Source organism: Ceratotherium simum, chromosome Y (genome assembly GCF_057802395.1).
Source record: "Ceratotherium simum simum isolate JZ-2026a chromosome Y, ASM5780239v1, whole genome shotgun sequence".
Classification (NCBI taxonomy): domain Eukaryota; kingdom Metazoa; phylum Chordata; class Mammalia; order Perissodactyla; family Rhinocerotidae; genus Ceratotherium; species Ceratotherium simum.
Window position 1 is genome coordinate 139,561 of NC_141941.1, and position 24,186 is coordinate 163,746.

The 24,186-nt window shown below is 56.2% G+C and overlaps 1 protein-coding gene across 2 annotated transcripts in view; it reads right to left on the minus strand.

Annotated features, from left to right (window-relative positions):
- Positions 1-465: 465 nt before the first annotated feature.
- The window catches only part of LOC101403451 (serine/threonine-protein phosphatase 2A regulatory subunit B'' subunit beta), a 66,053-nt gene continuing 42,332 nt past the window's right edge, over positions 466-24,186 (minus strand). Inside the window, exons 3-13 of one of the 2 annotated variants that reach the window (XM_087427886.1) lie at positions 16,470-16,573; positions 16,116-16,218; positions 14,119-14,193; positions 12,177-12,263; positions 11,356-11,512; positions 8,215-8,263; positions 7,609-7,698; positions 7,181-7,356; positions 5,374-5,492; positions 5,186-5,292; positions 466-1,304 (exon numbers count right to left, since the gene is read on the minus strand). In XM_087427886.1, the coding sequence (XP_087284012.1) occupies positions 1,154-1,304; positions 5,186-5,292; positions 5,374-5,492; positions 7,181-7,356; positions 7,609-7,698; positions 8,215-8,263; positions 11,356-11,512; positions 12,177-12,263; positions 14,119-14,193; positions 16,116-16,218; positions 16,470-16,573 (1,218 nt within the window). In that variant the 3' untranslated portion in view covers positions 466-1,153. The remainder of the gene's footprint in view (positions 1,305-5,185; positions 5,293-5,373; positions 5,493-7,180; positions 7,357-7,608; positions 7,699-8,214; positions 8,264-11,355; positions 11,513-12,176; positions 12,264-14,118; positions 14,194-16,115; positions 16,219-16,469; positions 16,574-24,186) is intronic. The other variant, XM_087427887.1, reaches the window with a different exon arrangement.

Here is a 24,186-nt window from a genome sequence, read left to right on the forward strand (position 1 = left end):
TCCCTCTGTTGTGCACACACAAGAACAAGTCTGCACGTCCCGGCATGGGCCTTGGCCTGGGCGCTCAGGGTCCAGGCCCCTGGAACAGCCTGCCCCCACACGAGGCCACGTTCTGCAAGCCTCTCCGCAAATGGTGGGCTTGGAGGTCGAGGCCTCAGGCGGAGCATCTGTGCAGTCGAGTCGTCTCTCCTCCCCTCTCCAGACTTTGGAAGCCACCCGTGGGGGAAAACCCCCTGGGCATGGTGTCAAGACCAGCCGAGGGGGGTCAGAGGAGGGACACGCTGCTGGGAGCTGTCAATCCCCAGGACCTGTGACCCGTGCTGACCCAGCTTCCTGCCCCCGAGGGCCATCCCCACCCGGCAATGTGGCCACGTCTCCCCTTGGTGACATTCCTGTGTGTCCCCAGTAGCGCTGCTGTCACCTTTGCAGACTGGGTATCACGGGCTGGGTGAGCTGAGCCCTTGATTGAAAATCTTTAAATTCTTTATTTGAAAATACAAACGTGATCTCATAAAACATTTTTAAACCGTTCTACACAGCAAATAAAAGTTAACTTTACATACTTTGTACATTTACAACATGAAAACATTCAAATAACTCGAGTGGGCCCTCCGTCCCGCACCCTGCGGGGAGGGCTGTGCCCGGGGACACTTGTTCCGGAAGGTTCCAGTGCTGCTGCAGCGCCGGGGTCCTGGAATGCTCCGACTACTTGAGAAGAACAACACACGGCCATCCGACGCCCAGAAGTCAGTGCCTGCCACGCGACACTGAGGCAGATCCCTTTGGAGCAGAAACCGGTTGCCGGCCAGGACCGGGTAAGTCTCGAAACGCCTGGACCCTGAAGCTAGAGGGAGGCCGTCCCGATTTTCCTGGATGCCCTAGAGCATTTCTCCCGGGGTGTGCGTGTCTTCCCGCCAGGCCCGGCCAGGGGTTCCTGGACATGCGCTGGCCCCTCCAGGAGGGGTGGGCACACACGCGTCAATGACCATCTCCGACCAGCTTCCGTGCTGAATAAATAAAAGTGTATCATTCCATACAAACGCACTTCATTTTCTGTAAAAGACAGCTCAACCATCAAACACAGTTTTGTTGTTTTTTACACAAAAGCCGCTGCATCCAGCAGGCCACCACAGACAGTCCCTCCCGGGCACGGTCACGAGGGCTGCAGGTCATCGTCCCCGCACTCGTACTCGTAGAGGTCGACCGCGCCCAGGGAGGAGGGTGCCTCGAAGAAGGGCCTCTGGGCCAGGGGAGACCGCAGCGCACACAGCTTCTGGTCCACGGGGCTGAGCTCGGCCTCGTACCTGCAAGGAGGGGCTGAGTGAAGACACAGGAGGGGCCCCGACACGGCGGCCCAGAGCAGTCAGACCCGCGGGCTTGGTTTCTGACATGGCCTGCGAGGCACCGCCGGCTGCTCCCCTGACGAGTGCACCTCGGGCGGCTGCAAACTCTGGGCACACAAAACTCCAGGCCCAGAGGCATCAGGGTGAGTTCCACCAAAGGGAAGAAATAGCGCGTCGTCTACACAAACGCTCCCAGAGAACAGAAGGAAGAGGCACGCTCTCCACTATTCTACGAGGCCAGCATTACCCCAATACCGAAACAAGATTGTGTCACAAGATAAAAAACTACAAATAATCCTTGCAGATGGAAGCCGGATAAATAAAAAGGATAACACATCATGACCACATAGGGTTATCCTGGGAATGCAAGGCTGGTTCAACCATCGAAAATCAATATAACTCACTATGTCCACAGACCACAGAAGAGAAACCATTTTACCAAAAGCATCTGACAGAATTCAGAGTCTCAGCACATGGCAGTAAAAGGGCATTTGCTCCAGGTGATAAAGGATGTCTACAAAAAACCCCACAGCTAACACGCTTCATGGTGCACGATGCCTACTTTGCACCTCAGACTGGGAACAAGGCAAGGGCGTCTCCCCTCACCACGTCTATGCAGCATTGTACTGGACATTCTAGGAGCTGCAACAGACGAGGAGAAGAAAGGAAATAAAACTGTCCTATTCACAGACAGAGTGACCGTCACTGTAGAAAATCCCAAAGAACCTATAGGAAAGCTTACAGAATCAGTGCATTTATAAAGTTGCCAAATACAAGATCAACAATATGTCTATATTCTACCAATGAACAACTGAAACTTTACCTTTTTAATACCAAAGATTATGAAGTACAAATCTCAAAATATGCATAGGATCCGTACACTGAAAACTGCAAAATACTGATGAAGAAAATCAGAGAAGACCTAAATAAATGGAGAGAGAAAGCGTGTTTGTGGATTAGGAAACTATATCATTAAGATATCGACTGTGGCCACGATGATTATTCATTCATCAAAATCTCAAAGTTTCAGCAGAATATTTTGCAAAAGCAGGGACGCTTACTCTTAAATTTACACGTGAAGGCAGAGGAACCAGAATACCCAAGGCAATGTCGAAAAAGAAGGAAAATGTTGGTGGATGTTAGCACACAGCCCCAGAAATCCAGACAAGGTGGGTGGGGGAGGACAGTCACAGATCAGGGGACAGACAGTCCTGAAATCCATCCTTGCAGACAGACAGCGTGGCCACGGTGTCGACTCTGACCGTGCAGAGACGGCACAGTCAATCAACGTCCCCGCAGGACTGTTCGTGGGGAGCGACAGGCTGATTCTACAATACACCCGGGCAGGCAGAGCAACTCAAGTGGCCCAAACAATCTGAACAAGACCACAGATGGAGGCCTCGTGCCCCATGATTCCAGCGCCCACCCTGAAGCTACAGTGGTCGAAACAGTGTCGTAGTGGTGAATGGACAGAGAGATATACAGAACAGAATAAGGTTCAGAACGAGACCACGTACACGGTCAGTTGATTTTCAGGAAAGACGCCAACTGGATGGCTTTGCATAAAAATGGTGTTGGAGGAACCGGACACCCCCATGCATAAAAGAACCTGGATCCAGACCTCACACCCCACGGGGAAATTTACTCAGAACGGCTCACAGACCTAAATGTAAAACAGGAAAACTTCCAGCAGAAAACCTTTATGGGTTTGGGTTAGGCAATGGTTTTGTAGATCTGACACCAAAAGCATAGTCTTTAAAAACAACAAATCGATAAATCATCAAAATTAAGAACCTCTCCTCTCTGAGACACACACTTTAGGAGAATGAAAAGATATGCCACAAATTGGAAGAAAATGTTAAGAAATCATGTATCTAATAAATGAATTGTATCCAGAAGATATAAAGAGCCCTGAAGACTCAATAATAAGAGAAGAAATAATCCAAAATGGAGAATGGGCAAAAGATAAGGCCCTGCACCCAAAAGGACACATGGAGGGCCGACGAGGACAGAGCGATGAAAACCACGATGCGACAGTATTACATGGCTCACAGAATGGCTAAACCTAAAAAAGAAACCCCCAACCGTCACCGCGTGGGCGAGGGTGTGGAGCAGGGGGAACTCTCCTCCCCCGCTGGTGGGCGCGCAACGTGGGGCAGCTTCTCACACAGGAAAACGTACGTCTACCGCGGGACCCGGAACCTCGCTCCCGGTATGGAGCCGAGAGAATGAAGCTGCCGTCCACACGAACACCAGCGGGAGAGCTTACGGTGGCCTCACTCTCACTTGCCCAAAACTGGAGCTGACAGAGACGGCCAGACGCCCATCACCTGTGAGTGAGCACACCGCGGTCACCGGAACCACGGGACAGCGCTCAGCGCTCACGGAACAGACTCCTGAGGCGCCCAGAGATGGGCATGGATCTCAGGTGCCTGGGGCTCAGTGAAGAGGCCAGTCTGAGAGAAGGGCGGCAGTCCATTTCTGGAACATTCTGGAAAGTCCTGGACCAAAAACAGCAGCACGTGCCCAGGGCCGCAGGGTGGGGGGGCTCAGGGGTGAAGGAAGTGCTGACCCTCCTGCCCACTTTGAAACTCCCTGGGGGGTGGTCTGAGGACCCCCGAGCAGGCAGCGCTGTTGTCACCGCCGGGAGGTCCCCCCTCCCCAGAGGCGGACGGTGACTCAAACCACATGTGGAAACACGCCTGACCCTGCACCTGGGGACCGAGCAGGTGTGACGGGGGGGGATGGGAACACGCATGTGTGCATGCTTGAGCCCATGAGGGGTGCACGCATGGATGCCTGACCCTCCACACCGACTGGCCACTTCCCAGCCCCGCCGTCCAGCCCGCTGTTGGCCATGGGACAGAGAGGCAAACCTGCCTTGATGCCAGTCTCCCCTCTTGTCAGCCTGACTTCCCAACCAAACCACAACGAGGTCTGCAGACGGGAGTGACCCCACGAGGGTCTATCGGGTCCTGGCTCCTGAGCCGGGCTCTCTAGGCCCCCCTCTCCCACGTCCAGGACCCCGGCCCTGTGGTGTCTGCAGCCCCTGAAGCCCCTCGCTAGGTCTCCACCCAGCCGTACGGGGACGCGGCCAGGACCCTCTGCAGTGTGAGGGGAGGGACTGTCTCAGCAGGAAGACTTCCCCGGGTTTCTGGTGGAGACCAAGGGTCAGGGCAGAGTGAAGTCAGAGCAGATGGGCCTGGGCCGTTGTGAGGGGCAGCGTGGGGTGAAGGGGTGTGGGGTGAGGAGAGGGCCTGCTCTGGGCTGCGGGCCTGGGTCACACGCGTACCTGGCACGGCCTGCTCCAAGGCCTCCAGGGGTGGAGCAGCAGGATGGGGAAGGGGAGCCCGGCCTGCCTGCGCTGACACCCCGGGGGTGTCCTGACCATGGTCACGGGGGCTCGGCCTGGGGTCTCAGGACCCTGGGCCCTGCACGCTCCGTGGCCCACGTGACACTGGGGGAAGCCTGATCACAGGCCTGCAGGGTTCCTTTGGGGCTGTGTGTGCAGGTAGCAGGCCCCCGGCGGCCAGCGCGTGTCCAGCCTGGCACAGACCTGAAACCTCCGGCGCAGCTCCAGGCAGAGACGTGAGACTCTCCTGAGAGTCTGAGAGCTGCCTTGTGCACTCAGGACACTCACCACCGTCTTTTCGTCCCCACCTGGGGGCGGGGGGGTCCCACACACTTGTCGCTCAAATGTCGCAGACGTCCCCAGGAAGTGGGAGAGCAGCCCCACGTGCTGTCTGTGGCCCAGACCCCGTCCGAGGGGCTTTCAGGGTCAGCCAGACACAGCAAAGGAGGCGCCCATGGGCCATCCCTGTGCCCCTTGTCCCCACACTCACCCGTCCTCCCACGGCTCCCCCGCAGCCTCCTCGGCCACCAGGATGTCGTACTCCTCGGCAGCGTACTTCTCCCAGTCGGAGAGCTCGGGGCCTTCGCTCTCGCTCTCCTAGAGGACACACGCGCGTCACCCGGGGTGGACACGGCCGGCGGCCAGCCTGCCCGCCCACGTGCTGCCCGCCCCACTCACCCGCAGCAGGGAGACCTGCTCTCTCTGCTCGTGGTCGAGGTACTTCTCGACGTTGAAGAACGTGTCGAAGAAGACGTTGGCGAGTTTGCACTTCTTGAGATCGTGGAGTGTGATTTTCCCTGCAGGAAGATGAAGCGCGTTCAAGACAGAATTAGTCCTGGGGGCACCTTCAGAAGCCTGTCGTTGTGTGTGTGCCTAAAAACATGCCTTGAAAAACGGCACAATGCTAAGGTTTCTCATGCAATTTGACTGATGTAGAAAAACACCTATGAGATAATTCCAGGCATGGAGGGAAGACTGGAAGGGGATTCGGTGGTGGGGAAAGGGGCTGAGCAGCCCTGCAGTCCTGTGCGCCTGGGGGTATGGAAGCGGATGCCGAGTGCATGAATGGATAGAAACTCTGGCCGCCAGGGGGCACCCGCGCACATGTCATCTGAGCGGCCAGGCACAGGAACACACTGAGCACGAGGAAACCCCGCGGTCGGGGAGAGCCGGGCCCCGGCCACAGTGGCCCCAGGACGATCCAAAGTCACAATACCCTGAGACCAGGATTATAAACCATGGGAACACAACACTAATTGAGGAGTCACTTTGACCTTGGAAGGGGTCCTGGGGTCCCTCTGTGGGCCAATGTCAGCCTCCCCTTAGACAAAGCCTTCTCAGGTGAGGAGGGTCAGGTCGCCTCCGGTGGGTCCCCTGGCTCCCAGGTCAACCAAACACACCCCTGGGGGTCATGGCACTGGGAGGAGGGATGGCACGGGGCTGGGACTCAAGCTGCTTGGGGACGAGGGGGAGAGTGGAGGGGCAGGTGAGCCTCAGCACTGCCCACAGCAGGGGTCCTGGGCTAGGTCTCCCCAAGTTGGGAAATCGTGGAGCACAGGCAGAGGGACACGCATGTGGGGTCGGGACATTCACCTTCCTGACCCTGGGGGAATATGTATGCTCACCCAACAGGACAGGGCCCGTCACAGGTGAGGGCTCAGGGGGACCTCGAAAACTGAGGGGAAACTTGGGGGATGAGGGGAGGGCCAGACACACCTGCACTGTGTTGACACTTAGTGACCGGCCACTGGACAAAGGTGCTGATGTCACACGTGAGGACACTCACTTGCCCTGCCCTGCACACTGTCTCTAGTGACACATGGTTGGTACCGGCTCTCCCCAGGGCCCTGCTCACCCTTGTCACCAACTTAGAGCGGGGACGGCCATTCCCTGAGTGAGCGTCACTTCACACAGCGATGTCCTATCACACAAGAGTTGTCACATCTCACACTGGGGCATCCCTTCACACTGGGATGTCACGTCTTATAGGGGGATATCACCTCACACTAGGGTGTCCTCACACAGGGCAATCACATCTCACAGGAGGGAATGTCCCCTCACATAGGGACATCACATCTCACACTGGAGCGTCCCGTCACACAGGGACATCACTTCTCACAGGAATTGTCGCATCTCACACTAGGGCATCCTCACACACGGCCATGTCACATCTCACAGTTGTCACATCTCATAGGAGGGAATCTCCCCTGACACAGAGACGTCACTTCTTACAGGAATTGTCACATCTCACATTGGGGCGTCCCCTCACACGGGGACATCACATCTCACAAGAGTTGTGCCATCTCACACTGGGGCGTCCCCTCACACAGAGATGTCACATCTCATAGGAGTTGTCCCATGTCACACAGGGTGTCCCCTCACACGAGGATGTCACATCTCACAGGAGATGTCCCATCTCACATGGGGCGTCCCCTCACACCGGAACGTCCCATGTCCCTGGGCGTCCCCTCGCACGGGGCATTACCTTCATTCTGGGGCTTCACCAGGTCCAGCATCTGGCAGAGGCAGTCCTCGAAGGGCAGGGCCTCGATGGCCATGCTGTCCAGCCTGCGGCACTGCTCCTCATAGAAGTACTCAAGCTCGAACATGGACAGTGCCCCGTCGCCATCGAGGTCCATGCAGCGGAACCAGTACTCGATGCTGCGGTCACGGTGGGTCAGGGTGGGCCTCGGTCAGCCTGGCCGCCTGGGACAGACCCCACCTGGGATGGACCCTGCTCAGCATCGACCCCACCCGGGACGGACCCCACGAGGACGACCTTGCCCAGCGTGGACCCTGCCTGGGAAGGACCTCCCCCAGCATGGACCCCGGGTGGTGCTCTTGCTCAGGGATGACCACTAGGCTTCCAACTGCCCCACCAGGTGCAGCACAGAATAGCTGCTCAACACCCACCTGGTCGGCGTTTTCTTGTCTTCTTCCGAGATCAAGAACCAGACAAAGTCAGCGTAGCTGATTTTCCCCTCCTTCTGGACCTTTCTGCCTCTGGGTTCAGGGCCAGAGTGAGAGACAAAGTCTGTGTCAGGGAGAAGCAGCACAAGGAGGGAGCTCCCTACCCCTCCCGCTGGGGAGCGGAGCCCTGGGTTTGGCCCAGCCCGACACTGGGTTCCCACTAGGGAGGGGCCTCCGAGATCACGCGATGGCCAAGTCCCCCTAGGACCCAGGTGGAGCTGCTTCGGCCTTCATCACAGCTGCCCCGTGGCCTCAGACGCCTCAACTCCACGGCTCGCTCAGATGCCCAGGGCCTAACACGGACCACTGATACGGGGCGTGTCCCCCCTTATTTATGTCCTCAGGTGACAATGGCACGTGTCCCCCTTATGACCTCAGGGGACAAGGCGTGTGTCCCCCTTACTTATGCCCTCATGTGGCAACGGCACTCGTTCTCAAAACACAACAAGCTCACATGAGGGAGTGAATGAGGCAGAACTGGACTCACACATGGAAAACTGGCCAAAATCATCAGGAGAAAAACGGAGAAGCAACGAGTGTGAGACGTACCTCGTCACTGCTCCTGAGAAGATCCTCTCAATCATCTTGGTGGATATGGCTGCAAAAGAAGAACTGGATGTGAGCTGCCCTCACAGCAGTCGCCACCCAATGTCGGGCCCCTCTGAGTGAGCCAGGCGGGGTCCCGAATCTCCCGCACAGGCCCTCCCCGCGTCCTGTCCAGCGCCTTCCAGCCTCAGTGGCCTGAGCCCAAATCCAAGCCACAGGAGTGAAAAGCTGACCCAGAGGCTGCAAGACAGAAGTGGATTCTAAAGAGCAGAACACATTTATATTCACACTCGCATCCTGATTGTGATTAGAAGTCAAGTGCATTTAACTAAACTCGATTGATAAGAAGTAAAATTGAACAGCACTGTATGAGTCTGCGTGGGCTGCCCTAACAAAGGACCTCAGACGGGGCGGCTTAAACCACAGACACTTATCGTCTCCCAGTCCTGGAGGCTGGAGTCTGAGATCCAGGTGTCACAGGGCTGGTTCCTCCTGAGGCCTCTCTCCTTGGCGTGTAGACGCCGTCTTCTCCCCGTGTCCTCACGTGGTCGTCCCTCTGTGTGTCTGTGTGCTCATCTCCTCTTCTCATAAGGACGCCAGTCCTACTGGATCAGGACCCACCCTCATGACCTCACGTTACCTTCATCACCTCTTTAGACCCATCTCCACATACAGCCCCATCCTGAGGTCCTGGGGGTCAGGGCTCCAACATGTGGATTTGGGGGGGACACAATTCAGCTCGTACCAAACAAGCACTACACCCACAGATGGAGAAGTGAAGTCAAAGTCTCTCCCATCCCCCAATTTATCCTGCCTCAATGACAGTCACCCCCGATGCGGAATGACAGGATGGTGTTATATGCTGAATTGTGTCTCCAAAATAGACATCCACATCCTGACTCATGGAACCTAGGAACAGGACCTTATTTGGAAATAGGGTCTTTACAGATGTGATTAGGTGAAGGATGGACATGAGGCCATCCTGGATGAGGGTGGCCCTAAATCCAATGACAGTGTCCTCATCAGAGACAGAAGAGGAGACACAGACACAGAGGAGAAGCCACGTGGAGACAGAGGCAGAGATGGAGGGAGGCGGCCACCAGCCCAGGGACGCCTGGAGCCCCAGAAGCTGGAAGAGGCAGGAAGGACCCTCCCCCGGAGCCTCCGGAGGGAGCGCAGCCCTGTGACCCCTTCATCTCAGACGTCTGGTCTCCAGGACTGGGGGAGGAGGAATTTTAAGCCCCTGGTTTGTGGTTATTTGTCACGGCTGCCTCAGGAAACTCCTCCACACCCTGCCTGGGTGGTGGTCCTGTATCAACTCCTTGATTTTGGACTTCTGGCCTCCAGAACAGAGAGAGGATAATTTCCTGTTGTTTTCAGCCCCCAGTCTGTAGCCCTGTGTTACGGCAGCCCCAGGGGACACTCGGACCCTCAAATCCAGCAATCTGAAGACATGACGCATCAACGGAAACCCACTTCTGTGGGCTGCAGGGCGCAGGGTCAGCTTGGACCCCCTCCGCCCGCTCCTTTTCACGACATAAGGATGATCCCTGCTGCTGCTCACTGAGAAACCCCTTTTAGGTTTTGAAAGTGGCACATGAAAGGGAAGGACTCGATGGACAGACAGGAGGCCAACTCCCAACCTGGACACGTGCTGGCCACCACGAGCCCACCCTGGACCCTAGGCCCACCGAATTTACAGCAGTGGGGGCAGAGTTGAGACGACGCCTTGAATTTAGGACTGGAGCTGAGAAAGACCCTACGTCCACTCAGCTGTCCATGCACCAGCATTTGCAGGACAGAGGCCATCACAAGTGAGCAGGGCAGACAGCATCCAGGGGACCCTCCCGTCCCCGCAACCACAAACAAAACAGACACCGAGAGAATTCAGAAATACTCTCACGCACGTAGTTATCTGAAAAAACTATTATGTTAAAAGGGATGAAGGGCTCCCACACGCTGCACAGCTGCAGGACCCACATGTCCCGTGTGTGTCCCTGTCTCCCCGTGTGTCACGTGTGTCACGCTGCGGGGAGCTGTGTGTCCCATACACCCTGTGTGTGTCCCATGTGTGTCCATCTCCCTGTGTCCCATGTGTGTCACGCTGCAGGGAGCTGTGTGTTCCATACACCCTGTGTGTGTCCCGTGTATGTCCCTGTCTCCCCGTGTCCCATGTGTGTCACGCTGCAGGGAGCTGTGTGCCCCATACACTGTGCGTGTCCCTGTCTCCCCCTGTCCCACGTGTGTCACGTTGCAGGGAGCTGTGTGCCCCATACACCGTGTGTGTCCCTGTCTCTCCGTGTGTCACGCTGCAGGGAGCTATGTGCCCCATACACCGTGTGTGTCCCTGTCTCCCCGTGTGTCATGTGTGTTACGCTGCAGGGAGCTATGTGTCCCATACACCCTGTGTGTGTCCCATGTGTGTCCTTGTCTCCCCATGTGTCACGGTGCAGGGAGCTGTGTGTCCCATACACCCTGTGTCTCATGTGTGTCCCCGTGTGTCACGCTGCAGGGAGCTGTGTGTCCCATACACCTTGTGTATGTCCCGTGTGTGTCCTTGTCTCCCCGTGTGTCATGTGTGTCACACTGCAGGGAGCTGTGTGTCCCATACACCCTGTGTGTGTCCCGTGTATGTCCTTGTCTCCCCATGTGTCACGGTGCAGGGAGCTGTGTGTCCCATACACCCTGTGTGTGTCCCGTGTGTGTCCTTGTCTCCCCGTGTGTCACGGTGCAGGGAGCTGTCTGTCCCATACACCCTGTGTCTCATGTGTGTCCCCATGTGTCACACTGCAGGGAACTGTGTGTCCCATACACCTTGTGTATGTCCCGTGTGTGTCCCTGTGTCCCCGTGTGTCATGTGTGTCACACTGCAGGGAGCTGTGTGTCCCATACACCCTGTGTCTCATGTGTGTCCCCGTGTGTCACACTGCAGGGAGCTGTGTGTCCCATACACCCTGTGTGTGTCACATGTGTGTCCTCAATGAAAGGCCACTCTTGGAGGGGGCGTGAAGGGGGAGACAGGGAGGGGTGCGAGGGATCAGGCCACCAGGCTCAAGGAGGCAGTCGTGGCTGGTTACAGTGGAGAGGGCGGGGCGCCTGAGGGGCTGCCCAGCACGTGTGTCCCCCAACGGGCCGCGTCCTCACCGTGGTCGTTGTGCCGGGCCAGGTCCTGTGGGTCGATGAGGAGGTCGTGGTCCGTGTCGAGCTCCCAGAACTTGCAGTAAATCACGTAGAAGTGTTCGTAGGAGAAGTACTCTGTCAGCTGGTTGATGTCCACCTCCTCCTCCAGGAGCGCCACGTTCTGCCAAGACAAACCGGGAGAAACCGCTGCACGACGGGCGGGCAGTTTCCATAGGAGACGGCCTCCAGGGGGCCCCTACAGCAGGCTCACATTATGAGGGTGGAGGGCTCAGAGCTGGTCGAGACTGGCTCGAGGGTCGGGAGCACAGCGCCCGGGTCAGGGGTGCACCCAGGTCAGGGCTGTGCCTGAGACCCGGCCTGCCCACCCGCCAGCAATGCGGAGCAGCACAGTGAGCACAAACGCTCTCACAGGAGGGCCTCCTGACGTGGGCAGGTCAGCACCCCCGGTGCCCAGATGGATGGATGGTGGATGGTGGACGGTGGATGAGTGGATGGAAGGATGGGTGGATGGAAGGATGTGTGCTGGATGGATGGAGGGCTGGGTGGATGGGTGAGTAGATGGTGGGTGGTGGGTGGTGGATGGTGGATGGAAGGATGGGTGGATGGGTGAGTAGATGGCGGATGGTGCACAGAAGGATGGATGGAAGATGGATGGACAGGTGGATGTTGGATGGATGGATGGAAGTATGATGGATGGGTGGGTGGATGGCAGATGACGGGTGGATGGAAAGACGGTGGGTGCATAGGTAGGTGGATGGCTGGGTGGTAAATGGATGGGCAGGTGCATGTTCAGAGGTCCTGTGCCCCACCAGCCGGCCGCCTACCTGCAGGAACGTGCTTCTCCGTAGCTCTGCACAGGTGATCCTCCCCGACCAGGACCTGTTGACCGTGTAGAAGATCCTCTGTATGACCTGTGGGAGGAGGACTGTCAACCGAGCCCCAGGATGCCGGGGGCTGCAGGTCCTCAAATGTGACCCCACATGTGAGCCCGCCCGTGACCCCTCCTGGGACCTGTGTCTGACCTCAAGTCTGCACTCCCAAGGGACTCAGGATGCCTGGGCTGCAGAAGCCCTCGTCGCCAGCAGAGGGCGCCCGCCCCACACACATCAGACAGTGGCTCAGGGACAAGGTCCAGCCTCGGGCAGCAGGGAGGCCCCCAGGTGACCGGGAGGGGCTACCTGTCTGCCCAGTAGGAGTATCTGCGTCTGCCACACTCAGGTGGGCCTGTGCACAAGATGGACACACCTGAGCTGGGATGGGGCCGTGGACAGGAGTTCCCAAAAGGCTGGAAGTCCATGTCACGGTGCGGTTTGGTGAGAAAAACCCGGCTCTGAACACTTCCACACACACTTAACCCACCACTGGAGGGAAAGCAACAACTTAAGGCTGGAGAGGGACACTTCCTCTAAACAGTGAGGCTGACCGTGCACACAGGGCTCGGCTCGGGTTCCATTCGAGGACGGCCCCTCACCTGTCCTCCTCCTAGGATGTCCCCTCACCTGTCCTCCTCCCGGGACATCGCCTCACCTGTCCCCGTCCTAAGATGTCCCCTCACCTGTCCTCCTCCCGGGACATCGCCTCACCTGTCCCCGTTCTATGATGTCCCCTCACCTGTCCTCCTCCTGGGACATCGCCTCACCTGTCCTCCTCCCGGGACATCGCCTCACCTGTCCCCGTCCTAAGATGTCCCCTCACCTGTCCTCCTCCCGGGACATCGCCTCACCTGTCCCTGTCCTAAGATGTCCCCTCACCTGTCCTCCTCCCGGGACATCGCCTCACCTGTCCCCGTCCTATGATGTCCCCTCACCTGTCCTCCTCCCGGGACATCACCTCACCTGTCCTCCTCCCGGGACATCGCCTCACCTGTCCCTGTCCTAAGATGTCCCCTTACCTGTCCTCCTCCTAGAACATCCCTTCACCTGTCCCTGCACAGTGGGGACAGGATGTATGTGAGGAGCACCCCCCATGAAGCCCTGCTGATGTTCAGCACTCAATGTTCTTCGTATAAACACACGATCCTGATCATCATTCCTCCTAACGCCCCCTGTGAAGGTGACCATGGCCCTGATGAGGAGGCTGTGGCATACACCAGCCCACACGGAATCCACGCACGTGCACTGCATGTACAGGACCAACGCCGGCTCCCTGCAGGCGTGCTCAGAGCAGACATGTGGGGGCCAAGGCCATTTCCCCTCAGTCTGGAGCTGGGGCGGAGACGGACGCCCCCGGGGAGGAGAGGGCGGGCGGGAGAGACCCGTCCTCCTCAGGCTGCTCTCTGAGAGTGTTGGAGGGTGAGGGGCAGGGCTGGGGCCGTGCCGTCCACTGATCCCGGGGCTGGCCGGCACCCAGGTCACGATGCTGCGGGAATGCCATGCTTCAAGGACGGGGCGCATCCGCTCTCCTAAAGCTAAGACGCTGTCTCAGGGGAGCAGCCCAAGGCCCACCCTTTCCTGCTGGGGGAGGGTGAACACAGGGGACTTTGGAACGTGAACCTGAGTGCACCCGACTGGGGCTGGAGTCTGAGTGCTGGACAGCTGACCAGAACCGACCGCTCTCGCAGAGCTCGCGTGCTTCCTGCCCGGGTACGAGGCGCCCACCTCCCACCGAGCCCTCGCAGGAGCCCCACAGAGCAGCAACTACTGAGACCTCATTCACGGGGGAGGAGCCAGGATCTGCGAGGGCGATCCTCGCACTCCTCTATGGTCGGGACTGGAGCCCAGGTGCCCACGGGAGGCAGGGAGGCCACCGGCCGCGCTGGGTACTCACGGTGGTGATGTAGCGGGAGTGGAACTCCGACGCCTCCTTCAGGAAGGCCAGCCCGGGGTGCGTGTTCACCACGTCCTGCACACGGACACAAGATACTGCCCTGGGACCCGCGGTCAGCCCGCCTGCGCGCGATGCCCACTTCTCTCATAAACCACCGCACGCACCTGCTTCTGCACCGAGCGGGCCACTGGTTACGAAACACCCAACCACACGGCCGCTCGCGTAAAATCCCATCAGATATGCGACCATGTAAATCATCTGTCCACAAGCCAAGAGGCCACAGGACAGGTCAAACGAAAGCTATCGGTGTCACATCTCACCATCCAATGCCATTCAACACATACAGACATACGGGGAACGACATGTAAGTCCGCTGGACATCTTGAGAAAGAATTTTGAAATATCCTCGTTTTACGAAGAACTACAAGCATATGAACGCTTTAAACCACATCTAGTCCAATTGTTCTGGTCATTCAGTTACTCAGAACGTTCACACGGACCATCCAGGAACGTGTAACTACGATTCATCTCTGTCTTCCACAGTCTGTAAAATGAGCACCAAACTGTTTTAAAGGAACTAGCACGGCATCCGGGAAACAAACGTCCTGCAACAGCGTGGCCTGCCTCACACAGAGACACCCAACGGTGCTATCCCCTCGTCTCCGTGACTCCGCTTCACAGGCTCAGGGCGAGGGAAATGTCTGCACCGTCCCGCACGCACACAGGACTGAAGTGGTGCTCTCAGAACCAGCTTTGTGGGAGGAGGAAGTACCCCGAGGGAAGGGAGACAGACTCCAAGCTCGTGTGCAGTGTAGACACAGGGCTGCATCTGTGACAAGGGGTGAGGGTGTGTGTGGTGTGGACACACCTGTGAGGGGGTGAGGGTGCATGTGGTGTGGACACGCCTGTGAGGGGGTGAGGGTGCATGTGGTGTGGACACACCTGTGAGGGGGTGAGGGTGCATGTGGTGTGGACACGCCTGTGAGGGGGTGAGGGTGCGTGCGGTGTGGACACGCCTGTGAGGGGGTGAGGGTGTGTGCGGTGTAGACACACCTGTGAGGGGTGAGGGTGTGTGTGGTGTGGACACACCTGTGAGGGGGTGAGGGTGCCTGTGGTGTGGACACACCTGTGAGGGGGTGAGGGTGTATGTGGTGTGGACACGCCTGTGAGGGGGTGAGGGTGTGTGTGGTGTGGACACGCCTGTGAGGGGGGGAGGGTGTAAGTGGTGTGGACACACCTGTGAGAGATGAGGGTGCATGTGGTGTGGACACACCTGTGAGGGGGTGAGGGTGTGTGCAGTGTGGACACACCTGTGAGGGGGTGAGGGTGTGTGCAGTGTAGACACCCCTGTGAGGGGGTGAGGGTGCCTGCGGTGTGGACACGCCTGTGAGGTGGTGAGGGTGCGTGTGGTGTGGACACGCCTGTGAGAGGGTGAGGGTGCCTGTGAGAGGGTGAGGGTGCATGTGGTGTGGACACGCCTGTGAGGGGGTGAGGGTGCGCGCGGTGTGGACACGCCTGTGAGGGGGTGAGGGTGCGCGCGGTGTGGACACGCCTGTGAGGGGGTGAGGGTGCGCGCGGTGTGGACACGCCTGTGAGGGGGTGAGGGTGCGCGCGGTGTGGACACGCCTGTGAGGGGGTGAGGGTGCGCATGTGTGGACACGCCTGTGAGGGGGTGAGGGTGCGCTGTGTGGACACGCCTGTGAGGGGGTGAGGGTGCGCGGTGTGGACACGCCTGTGAGGGGTGAGGGTGCCTGTGGTGTGGACACACCTGTGAGGGGTGAGGGTGTGTGTGGTGTGGACACGCCTGTGAGGGGGTGAGGGTGTGTGTGGTGTGGACACGCCTGTGAGGGGGTGAGGGTGTGTGCGGTGTGGACACGCCTGTGAGGGGGTGAGGGTGCATGTGGTGTGGACACGCCTGTGAGGGGGTGAGGGTGCGTGTGGTGTGGACACGCCTGTGAGGGGGTGAGGGTGTGTGCGGTGTGGACGCAGGGCGGTACCTGCAGGAAGGGGATGAAGTCCTCCTGCACCAGGTAATTGCAGCCAGGGTTCATGAGCAGGTGGACGAACTTGGCCGCGTCGTCGTGACAGTTCTGGAGGATCCTGGAAGACAGAGCACGTCCGAGCGCCCTCCGCGGACGCGGGGGCGGGGGGCTCTGCCGGGACGGGTGTGAACAGGACGCGGCCCGAGGGGACAGGACGGCCCGCCAGGCGCCCCGCACGTCAGCTTCCTTGTGTTGCTGTCACGGCCGCAGAAGGACGAGCGGGGACAGAGGGACGGCCCTGGCACTGACAGGACCCAGGACGCCCTCCCCTCCCCTCCTGCCCACTCCCTGTGCCCGGCCCGGACTCACTTTCTCCACATGGCGACGAACTTGTGGACGGAGACGGAGCCCGTGCGCTCTCCCCCGGCCCCGCAGAAAAGCGGCCCCTTCCAGTACAGCGGGCAGCCGCAGGCCTGCAGCAGAGAGGGCACAACCAGGCAGTTAGCGCGTCCCGGGCACCCACCGAGCTCCCCGGGACGCGGCAAAGGGCTGCTGCAGAAAGACGACCTGACTCAAAACCAGTCAGTACTGCAGGGGAGTGTGCCAGTGTTCCTGCAAAATGTGGGTTCATGCCCTGCACCTGCTCACCCCGCTGTCACAGGGGCTGAGGGAACAGGGCTCAGGAGGACGGGGGACACACCGCCGCCCCTGACTGGGCCACCACCAGGCACAACTGTCACAGCGGACAACCAGCAGGTCCCCCAACTCCAGAAATTAACCAGCACACTTCCGATAACCCACGACGGAGAGGATAAACGACCACGTAAATTAGGAGATAGCTTGAAAGAGACAATAAGGAAAATATTACATTTCAAAACTGAGGAGGCAGCAGTGACCAGGGGTAACATTTACAGCTTCAAATACACGTACCAGGAATGTGGCTGAAAATCATCCATCTAAGCTTCTGTCTCAAGACAGAAGGAAGAAACCTTCTGTCTTGTAAACCTCAAGTAAAAACAGAAGGAAGAAAACCATAAAGGGCAGAGATGAAGGAAAAAGAAAGCAAATATCCAGTAGAGAAAATCAACAAAACCAAAACTCAGTTCTTCGAAAAGATTTTAAACAATTAATCACCCCTTTGCAAAACTCCTCAAGAACAAAAGAGAGAAAACACAAATTACCGATGTCGGGGGTCACTACAGTCCCACAGCATGACAAGGACAGGCAGTGCACACGAGGAATAATTTTGTGCCAATAAACACGACCACTGAGCTGAAACAGACAAGTGATGTGACTGAGGCATCTAACCAAACGTGACATGACAGCAAATCTGAACAGTCCTACACTTCTTCAAGAAGGTGAAGCTTAAACTTAAAATTTCCCACGAAGAAAATTCCAGACCCAGAGGGCTCTGCCGGTGAATCCTTCCAGACACTCAGGGAAGAAACCCTACCGATCGTATGCAAAGTGTTGCAGAGAATAAAACTCAGGGACATGTCCCCTTCTTGTTATGAGGCCGGCACATTCCGGATACTGAAACCCCTCAAGGACACAGGGAAATTGGAGGCCAGTCATCTCTCCTGAACACAGATGCAAATCCTACACAAAATCCACGTTAGCAAGTTGAACTCAGCAACAAAAATCACAGACCAGGACACTAAGAACAGACAGGAACATCCTATTGCTAGGAAGGGTGCCAGAGAAAACCCACAGCTCACACCAGACGCGATGGTGACACATGAAGGCTCCCCCCTGAGCTGGGACAGGAGGAGGGCACCACCACCACACCACATCACGAGAGGGGGCCCAGCCAGTGTGGCAGGTGTGAGAAGAGTAACAGACACAGAGGTCGGAAAGGAAGACGCAAAAACTGATGGAATTCACAAACATGACACAGCACGCAGAAAACCAAAAAGATGTACAAAATAGTAGAATTAGCAAGTAACTTTCACAAAGTTGCTGGATCCAAGCACAATATACAAAAAGCAATTGTATTTCAATATACTAACGACAAACAATTAGCAAATGAAATTCTTAACAGCGCCATCTATCAAAAGCATTAAAAAAATCAACCTATAAGTAAATCAAATGAAAACCATGTGAGATCTCTACAGAGCAAACTACAGAACGTTGTTGGGAGGAATTAAAGACCCGCAAAATGGAGGGACATCCCGTATTCCTGGACTGGAGGACTTGTTGTTAAAACGTCAGGTGTCCCCCAAATGACCCACAGATTCAACACAAAGCCAGTCAACATGGAAGAGGGTGTTTGTGTGCAGAAATAGACAAGCTCGTTCTACAGCTCATGGAAACGCAGGACTCCGCAGACTCGCTGTAGAATCACATCAGTGCAGACTGGGTGACGGCAGGAGGGACGGACCCATCGGGGGAGGGAGCAGAGCTGAGGAACAGACCCCACACACTGTGAGCTGACTCGGGACACAGGCCTGCCCGCAGCTCAGGGGGAAACGGGAGTCCTCAGTGAGGGCCCCGGGTCGACGGGAACCCCACTTCACACCGCGCACAATTAACATGTGATGGCTCACCGCCCTAAAGGGAACAGGAAACCAGTAAACTTGCTGGAGGAAAATATGAGGGAAGAGCCCCCCGATTTGGGAGTAGCAAAGACTCCTTAAGCAGGACACAAAACACCGTTAACCCTGAAAAAAAAGACCAGAAACGGAACTGCTTCACCATTAACTACTGCTCATCGGAAGACGCTGTTAAGAGAATGAAAACACAGCCACGGCCCGGGAAAGATATCTGCAATGCCCGTGTCTGATGAAGGACTCACACAGAATTCTAAAGAACTGCCGTCAACAAGTGAGAGGCAAACACCACGGAGCAACAGCCGTGGATGGCACTCCAGAGAAAAGAGCACACGAGGCCAGTGAGCCGTAAACACATGCCCACCACCAGTGCTTGGGAGGGAGGGAGATGTAAATTCTAAGTATAACGAGGTATCAACAGAAACGCTCACGTGAAGGGCTCACACCAAGAGGACTGAAAATACCAGGCTGGCAAGGACGCCCACGGCCGGTGGAACGGAAGTGGTGCAGAGCCCAGGAGAACGGTCTGGCAAGACCTACTGAGAGCGGACCCCGCACACCCTCCACGGCCATGAGCTGTCGTCCAGGGAGTAAACCCAGAGATGACAGTACACCAACAACAGTAAACCAACCGAGACGAGGTCACGCCCACAAAGACTCGACTAGAATGTTCCCAGGGGCTTTATTCATATGCCCCCAGACGGAAACACCCAGCTGTCCGTGGGCACCAGGCTGCAGGAACAAACTGCGGGAGACTCACGACAGCGGGGTGCTGACATAAACGGGGGCCTGAGGCGACTGCTGGGGGAAGGCTCAAGCCATCTCAGCAGACTGAGATGCAGCGATGGGAAGCACAGTCTGTCGCTGCACGCAGGTGTGGATGAGTCTCATGGCAGGACACGGGGCTGGGGACGCCGGGCCAGAGTCCTGATGCCCGAGTCCACGAGATGTTCAGAACATGGGCTGGTGACCTGGAGGGGCTGACCTGGCAGTGGGCAAAGGCGAACTACTGGGTGCCAGAAACATCTCACTCGGGGTGATGGCACGTGGGTGTGTAAAAGCCCACTTTTCACTAGGACTAGGACTTGGGGGTGACGACTCTGGTGTCCACACCCAGCGGTCTGTGCACGTTAAGGTCTGTGCACTTGCCTGTACGGGGCGACCCTCCAGTGATGAGTTCCCAGAACGTGTGGTAAGCCTACAATTCCAAACCCATCCACCCCACAGGCCAGCTGAAAGGTTAGTCCTAATGCTTTAATGGTGACCTAAAGTACCTGTCACGTCTTTCTGTTCATATTCTGAAGTGAACGGGAAACACTAACTCTAAAATGCAAAACAAATAAAAAAATTTTTAAATATTATAAGACTGTCACTCCAAAGGAAAAACTACACCACACAATAAGCTTGTACTTTTTTTATCAATTTTATGTACTGTACACACAGGAAGACTCACTCTTCGTAGGGTGCAGACAGGGGCCCAGAGCCCGCATCCACCCCGCAGTCGGGGACAGCCGTGCTGTCACCCACTTCCCACAGGCACCCCGTTACATGTCTGTCCCCCACACCCTCCGTGCTCTCCTCGGTCCCTGTGGCTTTGCTTTTCCAGAAGGTCATGAGGATGGAATCATGCCACCTGCGGCCTTTCAGGTCTGGCTTCTTCCACTCAAAAGAATGCACCTGAGATTCATCTACAGTGTTCTGTGTGTGAAATAATAAGAAATCTACACATTTGGTTCCTGCCCCAGGTTCCTGACACAGAGCTTCTAAAACTTTGTAATTCCCCAAGAGACAGGGATGCTCGGAGTATCTTTTGTCCTAATGTTTGGTCTCTGCCCCCTGGTTCCTGACACCAGCTCCTAAATTCCTCGGAATTTCCTGGGTGATGGCAGCGTCTTGTCCTAAGGAGGCGACTGTTGGTGGCTCCTGGATGGGGCTGGTCACCAGAAAGACCATGTCATGACTAGAAGCTTGAACTTTCCACCCCACCCCCTCCTCTGGGGAAGGAGAAGGGCTAGAGATGGGGGTAATGATGTCATACTTGCAGGATGAAGCCGCCATAAAAATAAAGAACGGGATCTGGGGAGCTTCTGGGTTGGTGAGCACATCCACATGTCAGCAGGGCGGTGCACCCCAACTCTACGGGGACAGAGGCTCCTGCACTCAGGACCCCCCCAGACCTCACTCTACGTGCCTCTTCAGTTGTCTGTTCCTCTCTACCCTTTATCATGTACTTTATTATGTAATAAACCAGTAATGAAAGTGAGTGCATCCCTGAGTTCTGTGAGCAGTCACAGCAAATGATCGCACGTGAGGAGGGGTCACGGGGACCCCCAAATCTACAGGGGGTCGGTCAGAAGCACAGGTGACAACCAGGACTTGGTTCTGGCATCGGAAGGGGGCACTCCTGTGGGGCTGAGCCCTCACTCCATGGGATCTCATGGGAGCTCCAAGTAGAGGGTGTCAGAACTGGACTGCACTGCAGGATGGCAGCTGGTGCCTGGAAAGCTCCCAGACATCTGGTCACATGGGGATTCAGTGTAGAGAAGGAAACAGTCTTCCTCCTCACTTGTAGCAGCAGCTCATGATTTCTGTGGTTTACGGCATGCTCCCTTGTGGGTCAACTGATCCCAGACAAAGGAGCTTCCTGAGCATGAGAGTGACCAGAGATAAGACGGGCTGTGTGACGATGACAGAACGCGCAATGCACAAGGAGGGGAGTGAGACCCTCAGAAGACACAGTCACCACAGAGGACCACAGCGCACGAGGAGGAGAGAAATCCCTCAGATGACACACTCACCACAGAGGATCACAATGCACAAGGAGGACAGAAATCCCTCAGACGACACACTCACCACAGAGGATCACAGTGCACGAGGAGGACAGAAATCCCTCAGATGACACACTCACCACAGAGGATCACAGTAATCCCTCAGATGACACACTCACCACAGAGGATCACAGTGCACGAGGAGGAGAGAAATCCCTCAGATGACACACTCACCACAGAGGATCACAGCGCACGAGGAGGAGAGAAATCCCTCAGATGACACACTCACCACAGAGGATCACAGTGCACGAGGAGAACAGAAATCCCTCAGATGACACACTCACCACAGAGGATCACAGTGCACGAGGAGGAGAGAAATCCCTCAGATGACACACTCACCACAGAGGATCACAGCGCACGAGGAGGAGAGAAATCCCTCAGATGACACACTCACCACAGAGGATCACAGTGCACGAGGAGGAGAGAAATCCCTCAGATGACACACTCACCACAGAGGATCACAGTGCACGTGGAGGAGAGAAATCCCTCAGATGACACACTCACCACAGAGGACCACAGTGCACGAGGAGGAGAGAAATCCCTCAGATGACACACTCACCACAGAGGATCACAGTGCACGAGGAGGACAGAAATCCCTCAGATGACACACTCACCACAGAGGATCACAGTGCACGTGGAGGAGAGAAATCCCTCAGATGACACACTCACCACAGAGGATCACAGTGCACGTGGAGGAGAGAAATCCCTCAGATGACACACTCACCACAGAGGACCACAGTGCACGAGGAGGACAGAAATCCCTCAGATGACACACTCACCACAGAGGATCACAGTAATCCCTCAGATGACACACTCACCACAGAGGATCACAGTGCACGAGGAGGAGAGAAATCCCTCAGATGACACACTCACCACAGAGGATCACAGTGCACGAGGAGGAGAGAAATCCCTCAGATGACACACTCACCACAGAGGATCACAGTGCACGTGGAGGAGAGAAATCCCTCAGATGACACACTCACCACAGAGGATCACAGTGCACGAGGAGGAGAGAAATCCCTCAGATGAGACACTCACCACAGAGGATCACAGTGCATGTGGAGGAGAGAAATCCCTCAGATGACACACTCACCACAGAGGACCACAGTGCACGAGGAGGAGAGAAATCCCTCAGATGACACACTCACCACAGAGGATCACAGTGCACGTGGAGGAGAGAAATCCCTCAGATGACACACTCACCACAGAGGATCACAGTGCACGTGGAGGAGAGAAATCCCTCAGATGACACACTCACCACAGAGGATCACAGTAATCCCTCAGATGACACACTCACCACAGAGGATCACAGTGCACGAGGAGGAGAGAAATCCCTCAGATGACACACTCACCACAGAGGACCACAGTGCACGAGGAGGACAGAAATCCCTCAGATGACACACTCACCACAGAGGATCACAGTGCACGAGGACAGAAAACCCGCAGCATGACACGCTCACTGACAGGGATCAATGTGCAGGAAGTCAACCAACAGTTCTGAAAGACGAAAATCCACATTTACCACTCGTGAGCAGAGAACCACTGTGGATAACTCACACGATGTTGCTTTAACACTCGATCTTCAGTCAGTATAATCACGTCCTTACAGACTGAAGGAGAAAGGCCACGCAATCACCTCCACACACGTGGAAAAGCACTGGACCAGTGTCAACACACAGTCACAAAGTTCCAAGTAAGAGAGCGCCCAGCACGCTAGACATGGTCGGGAGCTGCCTGGACCCGACGGAGATACCTACGCCAGCCTGCAGCCTCCACCCCACCCTGTGGAGGGCGAGCGCCGCTCCCAGGACGGGAGGGGAGATGATGTGCGTGCTCTCACCTCCTCCATCGACGTCACACCAGAGGTCCCGCCCGTGTGACAAGGCCAGAAAGGGAAATACCAGACAGATTGGAAAGGAACTGCTAAACTGTCTTTATCTGAAGAGGACGTGAGCATCTGTTAGAAACTCTTAATCAACCTGAGACAAGTGACCCAATGAGTGAGTTTGGTCAGCTCACAAGCTACGAAGGCAACACATGAAAATCAGGAGTATTTCTACAGACTTGCAAGGAACAACCATAAACTGAAGTAAGACAATGCTATTTACAGTGTCATCAGAAACAGAAATATCTGGTTATGCCCGAGTACTTATACATTTGATAAAAGACCAACGAGACCTGTACAATAAAAACCACAAAACGGTTCTGAGAGAGATGAAAGAAGACTTGGATAAAGGGAGAGAAATGCCGTGTCCGTAAGCTGGAAGACGCGACGTCGTCAAGATGGCGATTCTCCCAAATTCATCTGCACTCAAAACCATCCCAGCGCAAAGCCCAGGAGGCTTTTTCCGCAGACACGCGGAGATGATTCTGAAACTCACGTGGGAAGGCAAAGAAACTAGAACAGTCACAGCACTCTCGGAAAAGAAGACAGAGGGAGGAGGACTCCACTGCCCAAAATGTGCACGTATCACGAAGCTCCTGTCGTGAAGACAGCGCTGAGCTGGTGTGACAGACACACACTTCCCTGACGCACAGCAGAGTCCAGAAACAGACACACACATGTGGTCAACTCATGTGGGAGAAGGGCCAAGGCAGCTCACTTCACACGCTTTTCAACAAATGGCTCTGGAACCACGGAGCGCCACGTGCAAAAAATACTTTTATTCTTACCTCACACCATGTGCAAACAATTAACTCAAAATTATG